The 11407-nt window shown below is 42.4% G+C and overlaps 1 protein-coding gene across 2 annotated transcripts in view; it reads right to left on the bottom strand.

The window, feature by feature from the left end:
* znf185 (zinc finger protein 185 with LIM domain) overlaps positions 1 to 11407 on the bottom strand; it is a 59465-nt gene that overhangs the window by 10135 nt on the left and 37923 nt on the right. For both annotated transcript variants that reach the window (XM_047051408.1, XM_047051409.1), the window contains exons 16-18: positions 2563 to 2592; positions 2389 to 2433; positions 2222 to 2284 (exon numbers count right to left, since the gene is read on the bottom strand). In XM_047051408.1, the coding sequence (XP_046907364.1) occupies positions 2222 to 2284; positions 2389 to 2433; positions 2563 to 2592 (138 nt within the window). The remainder of the gene's footprint in view (positions 1 to 2221; positions 2285 to 2388; positions 2434 to 2562; positions 2593 to 11407) is intronic.

The raw sequence follows: 11407 nt of genomic DNA, 5'->3' as shown, positions 1-11407 counted from the left end.
AAAGAAGTCCAAAATAGGTCATGCCATTTCACCTCTAGGTGGCGCTGCAATAAGCAAAAATGTGCTTATTTTCCGATCAAGCCTCAAACGTTTTTACATGGTTTTTGATTTTCAAAACAGTTTTTCCGGTAAAGCTGATCAAAGTCGGCGATGAAGCCGCCAAAACAGGAAGTGAGATCATATCTCAGGACATGTTTGCTGAATTGACATCAAATTTGGTTCAGGTGTTCGGGACCCTGTTCCAAAGAGGTCCACAAAAGGTTGTGTCATCTAACCGCTAGGGGGCGATCCCGTGTCTGACACATGTTAAATAGTGATACCAGCTGAATTGATGTGGCAGCCATTCTGAATGAATGTATAAAATGTTTTTGGTGAATATACAAAATTCAACTAATTTGGCACAGATTATCTTTAGATCACAATCAGACCAAATCTGACCACGCTTGCCACAGGAAAAACTGCTACGATTTTGACCCAGTAACTGATATGTGATTTCCAGCACAGAGAATAGCTCACTAAGATAAATTATTGTCCTGGAAACGTCAACGTCAGAGGAGAAATTGGGAACCCTGTCCTTACAGAACCGGTTCTCGATACCCATCCCTACGCATGATACCAGACGAATTGATGAGGCCGCCATTTTGAATGAATAAAACCTTTTCCCCGACTCCTACACAATGTATCCAATATTCACCAGATTTGGCACAGATTATCTTCAGACCACAATCACCTTGACATATTAAACTTGGGCCAAATCTGACCATGCGTGCCACAGGAGAAACTGCTTACTTTTTGTAAACAGTAACTGTACACAGCAATTCCCAGCACTGAAAATGGCTCACTGGGATAAGACGGGCTCCTTTGAAGTGCAAGGTCGTAGGTTCGAATCCAGCCACGGTTTCAAGCATATCCTGATACTGGTTTAGTGAAGCCAGGTATGTGACAGTAGCTGTCGAGCATTATAATCATAATGGTCATGACAATGTTTCATTCTCAGGGGATCTAAACTCAAGAACAGTCAGATTTATTGTGCTTTGTAGATGTGTCCTCTAACCTCTAGGGGGGCGATCCTGTGTCTGACACATGTCAACTTGTGATACCAGCCGAATTGATTCCGCCATTTTGAATGAATTAATAAAACGGTTTAGTCCTACTCCTCCTACAAAATATATCAAATATTCACCAAATTTGGGACATATTATCTTCAGACCACAATCACCTTGACATGTCAGAATAGGACTGAATTACTGCTGTTTAAACTTGGGCAAAATTGGACAACCGCTTGCCACAGGAAAACTGCTCATATGTTTACCAGTAACTGTACTGTGATTTCCAGCACTGAGAATAGCGCACTAGGATAAGTTGGTGTCCTGGCAACGGCAACGTCAGAAGTTCGAATCCAGCCAAAGCCGACAAGCTTGTCATGTCTCTGATTCTCTGTTTAGAGAGACTGTAAGCCACCGCAAAGGAAGCCAGGTACACCGCAGTCGCTAGCTACCTGTAGTCAAGCTGGATATAGTCATTGCAATCCTCACACAAACTATCAACATGATTTCAGATTTTCGAAATCGTTTGTCCAGTACAGCCAATCAAAACCGGCAGCAGAGCTGCAAACAGAAAGTTGTGTCGTATCTCAGCAAATCTTTGATGGATTCACGCCAAACTTACTGCGTGTAGGCTACTCGGAAACCTCTTCTGAGGATGTCGAAAGTTTCTTCTGGGTCATCTGACCTGCTTGGCCATTGCTGCTTGCAGCTATATTTTCCATTGTGTTTCTCGATTGTATCTCTGCCAAGGCCGTAATCATAATACATATTGGAGGGGACACATCCCCCCCAATATTCAAATCTGGTTAAAACGTCCCCCCCAATATATTGATATAAAAATATAAATGTGCTTCGCTACAACAGGCAGCCACGCACGCTGTCCGAAATTATCATTAAAAAATATAATTCATCCCCCCCAATGTTGACTCCATGGCTACGGCCTTAATCTCTGCATACAGACTTTGGGGTTGGGCTCCATTCCACCACAGTTAAGATGGATAACAACCCTTGGCCCTAACCCTGTCGTTGCTGGTGAGAGCGAGGGAACAATACACTGATAAGGGGGCATGAGAAGCATCTGCCTCATTGGCTTAAACATATCTGATTCCCTCAGAGGAGTCGATGCAGGATGGGAAAGGTGAGAGTTTGTGCGTTTACTTGTGTGTGTATGTTACCTTGAGTAAGTGGAGGGGCTGTGGGAGTAGCTAAAGGATTCCAATGTTACGTAATCAGAGCCACTGGAAACACAAGGCCAAAGCGTTACTTATTTACCATACACATACTGTGCACATAAACACACAAAAGATCAACAACATTTCACAGATATTTGATTAGAACTCACTTTCCGTGACTGGCGTTGACATACTCCTTCACAAACACAAAACCCCTGGTCAAGGAGAGATAAAAATACAGAAAGAAACAGATAAAGGGAAAGAAGAGAGTGAGGCAGAGGTAGCGAGAAAACAAAGTCACTAACCAGCATGATGCCAATTTAACAAAACTGTCTCATACTCACTTCTTGGTGTCAGGTGTCTGGTCAGTAGATCTGTAAGAGGAGAATGTGGGTCAGTGGAAAGAATTCTGATGGAAATCTAGAGGTTTTGGTCATGTTTTTCCTGAAGGTTCGAATTGGTTCTAGTTGGACTTATTGTGGGTTCCAACCAGTTCTTGGTGTAGGTGAAGTTTTTACAAGGGTGTTCTAATTGGGTCAAGGTAGAGCTCTGGTTAGATGATGAGATGGTTGAGATCAAGATCATTGTACAAACAAAAAGTAATGAAAGACTGAAAGTAGAGAGGGTTAGGCTGAGAGAACGAAGGTTGCTGGAGCAGAAGTAACCCTAGCACTCTCTAGCACCCCTTAGCAAATAAACAGGTAGGGCAAGTCAACCTGACCTTAAAGCAATTGATCATCATGGCCAGATTTTACTAGGTGTTCCTGCAGCTTACTTTACTTTGAAGAATTGTTAGAACTCTACACATACACACAATAACTGCCACTTTTCAACATAACCCCTCCCCATACAGTGAAGATAGCTTGAAGGCTTTCAAGAGTACGGATGCTTATCAATATGCTGTGGCTGGATGGGTGAAAGACGTGAAAGTGCGGCACCCGGCCTCCAAGGATTTATATTTAATCATGGGAAATGTAAGTATTATTCAAAATAATATCAAATGTATGATTTTGGTGGTAGTTTACTCTGATGACTAGGTAGCGAGTTGTTAGCTAAGTGGCTAACAGCTAACTAGCACTCATCTTAGTGCCCCTTAGCTCACGGCTGGCTGTCATTGATCTGGATAATGTTCTTTAATGTCAGAAACTTCAACTATTATTATGCTATCCATTACAATAATAGTAGGAGAATTATCCCTTAGTCTTTTGGTATAGAATGAAATACCAGTCCAGGGTTCCTCTTTTCGCTGATTTACATTTATTCATTTAGCAGACGCTTTTATCCAAAGCGACTTCCAAGAGAGAGCTTTACAAAGTGTCACTGATACTAACAACAAGATAGCCCCAAAGCATTGCGGGTAGCCAAAACAAGAAGCACACATTGTGAATAACCAAAAAATAAGTGCCAAAGGAAGAACCATAAAAGCATGTAGTTAAGCAAGTTACAATTAAACAACATGAATCTTTAAGTGCAAGTGTACCTGTAGAAAAAGCAAGCAACAGTAAAAAATAAAAAATAAGATTAACTAAAATAGAATATTTCACAGCGAATACAACAGTTTAAATCAGTTACCACTAACCAACAAGAGCAACAAGTCTCTAAGCAAGAGTCATTGTGATCCTTGAGGAAACTAACATTGGGTTCAGCAAACCATTCCTAAGTACCGTTGTTATCCCAGAACAAGTGTGTCTTGAGCCTTCTCTTGAAGGTGGAGAGACAGTCTCTGTCTCTGATGGAGGTGGGGAGTTGATTCCACCACTTGGGGGCCAGGCAGGAGAAGCGCTTGTGTTGGGACCGGGCGGTCTTGAGCAGTGGGACCACCAGGCGGTTGTCTGAAGAAGACCGTAGGTGGCGGGTGGGGATGTAAGGCTGCAAGAGAGACTTGATGTAGTCGGTTGCAGTCCCGTCCACTGCTCGGAAGGTCAGTACCAGGGTCTTGAATCTGATGCGGGCAGTGATGGGTAGCCAGTGGAGTGAAATGAGGAGTGGAGTAACGTGGGAGCGTCTGGGTAGATTGTAGACCAGGTGTGCTGCTGCGTTCTGAATCCTCTGAAGAGGGCGGGTTGCGCATGCTGGGAGACCGGCGAGCAGCGAGTTGCAGTAGTCCAACTTGGAGAGGACAAGTGCTTGGACAAGCAGCTGGGTGGAGTGCTCAGACAAGTATCTCCTGATCTTCCGGATGTTGTAGAGGGTGAATCTACACGACCGGGAGACCGCAGCAATGTGGGCCGTGAGGGAGAACTCATCATCCATGGTAACCCCAAGGTGAAGGAGTTACCGGCGCAGATCCCAGGGTGATTGAGAGGTCGTGGGAGATGGAGGGTTTGGCCGGGATGATGAGAAGTTCTGTTATGGTGAGGTTCAGCTGGAGGTGGTGCTCGGTCATCCAGGCGGAGATGTCTGCGAGGCAGGCCTCAGATCTAGCTGAGATCCCCGGATCGGTCGGGGGGAACGACAGGTACAGCTGCGTGTCGTCAGCGTAGCAGTGGTAGGAGAAGCCATGGGAGGTAATGATTGGTCCAAGTGAGGTGGTGTACAGAGAGAAGAGGAGGGGTCCAAGGTCGGAGCCCCTATGGGACACCAGTGGAGAGCTGGCGAGGGTCTGACAATTTGCCTCCCCCGGAGACCTGCAGAAAGGTCCAGCAGAATGATGACGGATGACCTCGAAGCCGCTCTGGCAGACTGGAGGGCAGTGGTGACTGAAAAGAGGGCAGTCTCTGTGGAGTGGCCAGTCTTGAAGCCCGATTGGTTTGGGTCAAGCAGGTTGTTCTGAGAGAGAAAGTTAGACAGTTGGTTAGATACAGCACAACGCATTACATCTCTTTTTGTCCAATTGTGTCCAACCCAAATAAAAAATGCTCTCTAAGCATTGTTTCAATCATGTTGCTTTAAAGTATATAAAAGATAAATAAACAAAAATACGTCAGTTGTATTACAGACAAAAAAAAGTAGGAATGTAAACAAATCTCTTGTAAGACAACAGGGTTTTGTTCAATGAAAAACAGTGAGTAGCAGTATAATTTCTGGACTGGCTTTTTGTTTGTCTCATTACAATGGTCGTATACACTGAACTGTCTAACTGCTTTCTGTGGACATGTTGCTACGGTGTTGGTATCCGTGAAATACTGCGTAATTTGTTATTATCAACTAGTGTAGCTAACTAGCCATTCAGGTTGAGTACACTCACCTCCTGCCGTTTCCATCTCTCGTGCGGGGATGCTCTCGTTTTAAATGTTCATGCATACACGTTGTGCTAACATGGAAAACAAGTTCCGCCTTGCACACATTACATTTTACAGTATTTTTAGTTGGATCTTTGGTGAAACTTTCCCACACAATACTTATTCAGGCCTGTTTACACCCTAAAATGTTTAGAGCTGTTTTCTTCTATTAGATATCATACAGCAGGGCTGCATTAGTCTAGCGCTACAGCGCCGCATTGGTCAAATCACGTTATTTTAGGCACTTAAAATAGGTCCTATGAGATCAAACGATTTGTCGACAACAGTTGTTGCAGCCCTAAATTCAGGTATACACCAGATGCCCTTGAAAATATACTGATCAATTCAGTGGCCACAGAAATGTGGTTTTGGTTCTGAATGAAAAGTGTAGTGTCATCGGCTAATTGGGTTATTTTTATCTCTCTATCAGCGATAGTGATACCTTGTAACAGATTTGATTTGATATGAGAAAAAGAGAAGCTGACTCACTAATAAAAAGAGGTATGGAGAGACTGGGAACCCCTGTCTAATTCCTCTTGTGATATAAAATCTAGGGGAAGTACAATTCAATAACTTAATAGAACAATTTAAATTTTTAGAGTTCAAATTGCTGCAGGAAAAAAACTACCAAAATCAAATTTATTAAGTGTTTCAAATGTAAATGGATGCTCTACGGAGTCGAATGCTTTATAGAAATCTAGAAATAATTTTTATCCGTTATCACTAATCAGGTCTGAATAATCTAAAACATCCACAACCAATCTTATATTATTACATATTATGCAGGTACATAGCAATGCATGATGTGTATGCCTGCTTGTCCGGGTCTGTGAATGCATACTATCCGTCGCCTAAAGGGGGCGGCCTATTACCTTAAACCAGGGGTTTTCAAAGTGTAAGACAGTGAGCCTCCCTTGAGAGAACATCAAGTCACCGGGGCCACCCCCATTTTAACGGGGTCATAGAATGATTTTTTGGGGGAGTATTTCACACTGTTCCTTAAGGTCTCCTAATAGGGTATGTAACATTGGCCTAGCCCTACTTCGCTCATGCTAACGCGCTGGGTTGAAAAATGAATTTGCCTATTATAAGATCCAAATCGAATGACATTATCTTCTCTGGCCATGACAACAAAATCTTTCTCTGTTGCACCGTTCCCCACTCAGCTTTGACGTAAGTTCAGGCAGTGATAAGCACGCTCTGATGATTTGCATGTTAAACAAACTTTTTTTTTGGAAGTACATTGTAAGAGATACTTAATACCATCGGCATTCGGTTACAACAGGACTGGTGATACGAGTCTCATTATTAGTAGGCTATTAGCGGCTGAATCTGCAATGTCCAGCAGCCATTGAGTGAGATCGTGAAAACTTTCGTATTTTTTTTGTGAAAAAAAAAAGCTTTTCAGATTTTGATTAGTCGATTTTTAGACGTTTTAGTCGAGTTTTGGTCGACCAAAGAAAATCTTAGTCGGGGACATCCCTACTGTTCACAAAATGCTGTATCCAAGCACATTAATGGAAATTTGAATGGAAGGAAAAAAAGGTGCACAAGCACATAACCGCAGCCTTGAGAGGATTGTGAAACGAAGGCCATTCAAGAATTTGGGGGAGATTCACAAGGAGTGGACTGCAGCTGGAGTCCATGCTTCAAGAGCCACCACGCACAGATGTATCCAGGACATGGGCTTCAACCGTCGCATTCCTTGTGTCAAGCCACTCTTGAACTACAGGCGTCAGAGGCGTCTTACCTGGGCTAAGGACAAAAAGGACTGTAGCTCAGTGGTCCAAAAATCTCTTCTCAGATGAGAGTAAATTTAGCATTTCATTTGGAAATCAAGGTCCCAGAGTCAGGAGGAAAAGAGGAGAAGCACATAATCCAAGTTGCTTGAGGTCCAGTGTAAAGTTTCCACAGTCAGTGATGGTTTGGGGTGCCATGTCATCTGCTGGTGTTGGTCCGCTGTGTTTTCTCAGATCCAAGGTCAGCGCAGCCATCTGCTGAGCAGCTTTATGGAGATGCAGATTTCATTTTCCAGCAGGACTTGGCACCTGCACATACATTTACATTTACAAAGTACCGGGTGACTTGAAAAACGTTGAATGCAAACTCTGCCAACAACGGTTTATTTTTCATAGTACGACGTTGAAAATGATATAGCCTACCACCTGAAAAACGTAAGTTGGTCCAACCCTACTTCACTCATGCAAACGCGCTGGGTTGAAAAAGGAATATGCCTATTATAAGAATCACATCCAAATCGAATGACATTATCTTCTCCGGCCAAGACTAAATCTTTCTCTGTTGCAACGTTCCCCACCCAGCTTCTACGTAAGTTCGAATGCTGCAAGTTTTCAGGCAGTGATACGCGTGCTCTGATGATTTGCATGTTAAACAAACAATATTTTAATTTGTAGTACATTGTGAGAGATACTAAATCCCATTGGCATTTGGTTACAACAGACTGTTGATACTAGTCTTATTATTAGTAGGCTATTAGCGGCTGAATCTGCAATGTCCAGCAGCCATTGAGTCAGTTCGCAAAAACGTTCTTACGTTTTTTTTTTAAGCGTTTTAAAGTTTGATTAGTCGATTTTCAGACGTTTCAGTCGAGTTTTGGTCGACCAAAGAAAATCTTAGTCGGGGACAGCCCTAGTTTTTAACCCTTTCCTGCCAGACCATTCAAATATGGGAACAAAAGTTGCCATGGTTCCCGCCTTAATATCTTTGCCGTCCAATTATATTTCTGAAAACTGCCAGATACTCATGACAACTTAAGCTCAAAGTACATATCATTGGTTAAGGGAGGGGAAAATAAATGTATCGTCAGCCATTGGCAGCCATTGTTTTCCGAGGCGGCGCCAGAGCGGAGACCATGGGAGATTCCCTACAGTCAGGGCCAGGTTAAGGACATCTGAGGCCCGGGGCAGAAGCCTCCCCTTCTACTTAGATTTTTATATATATTAAAGAGAGAGAGAAGGATTGGTAATAAAATTATGACAGACAAAATCAGTGGCGGCTGCTGGTCTTTCAAAGAGGGGAAACTCATTTTCGGCCTACATCCTGTTCATGTTCCTGGAGCGTCCACAAGCCAGAAATGCTGCCCCTCCCTCCCTCAGTTACAACGCACTCAATCGTAACTAATATATTTTTTAGACGGCTACACAAATGATACATTATTGGAAAGCTACTAATCTTGTGCTTCCATTGAAATAAACCAATTCAAGCTCAACTCGCAACAGTAAGTACCGTCAACGTCTTTGTCCGGTAACATTTCCTTCAACAATGCCAGAGAAAAAAGTTTTACTTACCTACCATTACTTCAGAATGTTCCAGGTATGCACAATTGATAATAAGTAATTGATTCATCTGTTGATTATTTTTTTGATTAATCAATGAATCGGATAAAAAAAACTAAAAACAAAAAGCATTAATTTCCAACCCTTTATTCAAAAACAGAACTGACAGTGCAAATTCACAGTGCAAAACATCTTCAGAACGTGCACAAACAGGCACAACATTTTGAAAAAGTTATTAATATTAGTGTGTATTTAATGCTATTTTCAGAGATGAGCAATTTATTAGAGTTTTGTTTAAAACATTTTAGAAAATTGAAAGGTTGTGAAAGTAGGCCAGACTTTATTAAAATAATGTGGAGTATATGTATAATTTTTTGACACAATTTTGAAAAAAGTTAAAGGTCACATGACATGCTGTTTTGTGATGCTTTTATATAGGAATTAGTGGTCCCCTAATACTGTATCTGATGTCTCTTTCCCAAATTCAGCCTTGGTGCAGAATTATAGCCACCACGAGTAGTCCCACAATGAGCTTTCCTCAGAACGCGCTGTTTCTGTGTCTGTAACTTTAAATGCTAAATGAGGAGGAGAGGCAGCACCATGCGCTAATGTTTACAGTGGATGTATCGCAATGGCTCGTAGACCCGTTGCTGTAAGATGCCCATTCTCATCTGGTAACCCTGGTTTGCAGAGCTGCACACTCAGTCATTTCAATGTGGGAAAGGGCGGATATCGCGCGCGCCATTACACCAACAGCAGAACGTTATCCACATACCAACGAAGCATACAACACTGCGTTACATAATGTGTATTCACACACATACTTGATGCTATCTACCTTTACATTAGCGACAGTACCTCAGCTGATGGCTGCAGAGCTAATGTTATAGCCAGATTCTAAGGGTAGCAAGCTAGGTAACCATATCGCAAGCAACAAAATTATATAGCGTTAGTTGACTTACTTGTCCGAGGTTTGTAGCTGGACCAAGGAGTAGGCTACTGATCCAGAATTTAATTTCAGACGGTCAGCAAGGCCAACTTTGTAATGGCTCAAGTTAAGGAAACAGTGGTGGCGGAAATGTTTGGCGCTAGACATGCAAAACTTTCAGAGGTTGTGTCGGCGCATGTGCAGAGGCTCCTTGTGACGTCAAAAGGAGCAGATTTTCAAATGGAGCGTTTGAGCCTTCATTTTCTCCAAGGCGGAGAAGAACACCCAGGGCTTAGTTTACACCTATCGAAAATTCTAGCCACTGGGGGACCAAAGGCAGGCTAGGGGAACTCATATTAATGTTAAATAACCTCCTAAATTGAAGTTTTCATGTCATGTGACCTTTAAGATTTGCGAGGATTAAGCTATTTTCAAAGATCAGTGATTTTCTATCATTTTATTTGAAACGTAATTGAAAAAGTAAAGACTTTGGAAGTATACCAGACATTGTTGAGATACTCTGGTGTCTGTCTGAGGTTTTATATTCATAAAAATATTATAAAAGTCAACATTTTTCAAAATGGTATGGGTAGTTTTCACCCGGTCCCGCTCGACGCTGCAAAGTAACGTCTTCCGAATGTGAGATGAATGTCGAATATGAAACTTCACCCTGGTCAATTAACACACCTTTTCGACGTATTTAGTGTGAAATGCTCCCACACCTTGGATGACTTCGTACTGATTTCTCCGCCATGTGTTTCAGAACAACGTTACTCAACAACGTCTCTCCGATGGTCTTTCCTCTACCTCCGCGCTCAACAAAACTTTTTTTTAAATACTCAAACATCTCTGCAACTTATTGAGTGGTGTAAGAATCGCGCGACACAACGAATCAATAATGACATTTGTTGCCAACGCTTTTAATAATCGATTTTAATCTATTTAATCGATTCGTTGTTGCAGCCCTAAAAACCTAATCTGCGTAATTCCCAAAGTTGTCCAAACAGTGAATTATATCCACACAATCTTGTTGCTTCATTCTTCCTTCGCCAATTATTTTTATTTCAGTCTCTCACGCAATATCGCTCATAGGAGGAGATGTGGGTCGAGTACAAACGCGGGGATAGTCTTAAAATGGCCGCTACACTCTGCCCTTTCGATTGACACCTTGTTTGACCCAATACGAGCTTCCATGCCCCGGTGACAGCCCTCTAAAGCCAACTAGGTCTGTGCGTCCCGCCCACATATGAACATGTTCTAACGCATTTAAAATGTTAACACAATAGTAAATATTTGACCATAAATGTTTTTTTTATAGCAGGGGAAGCTGAGCTTCCCTTGCAGTCTTAAAGAAATCGCCACTGATTGTATTACATTGTAACACGCACCCCTAACCAGCCACAATGTCAAAATACATTGGAACATGCAGTCTAGCGTGCACACACACAGCCCAGCGAACACATATTTACAAACAACTCGATTGAATAATTTAATTATCAGGCTGTGGCCGCCTACTGAAAAGAAGATAGGCTAGATAATCTGTGTGGGACTAGTTTAAGTCCACTCGTCTACTTTTTTTGAAGGCAAAGTCACAAATCAAATCGTTGAAGTCAATTTGGCGAATCAAGTCAAAATCGTTTGACATCACCTTCATGCGAAGCCATTAGGTGTGTTCGACTTCATGCAGCGACGGCGGCGCCGACAGACGGCTACAGCCGGCTGCCTTGAAGCTGAGAATGCCATT

The sequence above is a fragment of the Hypomesus transpacificus genome, unplaced genomic scaffold, assembly GCF_021917145.1.
Source record: "Hypomesus transpacificus isolate Combined female unplaced genomic scaffold, fHypTra1 scaffold_154, whole genome shotgun sequence".
NCBI classification, from domain to species: Eukaryota; Metazoa; Chordata; class Actinopteri; order Osmeriformes; family Osmeridae; genus Hypomesus; species Hypomesus transpacificus.
Note: the sequence above shows the minus strand (reverse complement) of the source record. Positions and strands in the feature narration are given on the sequence as shown.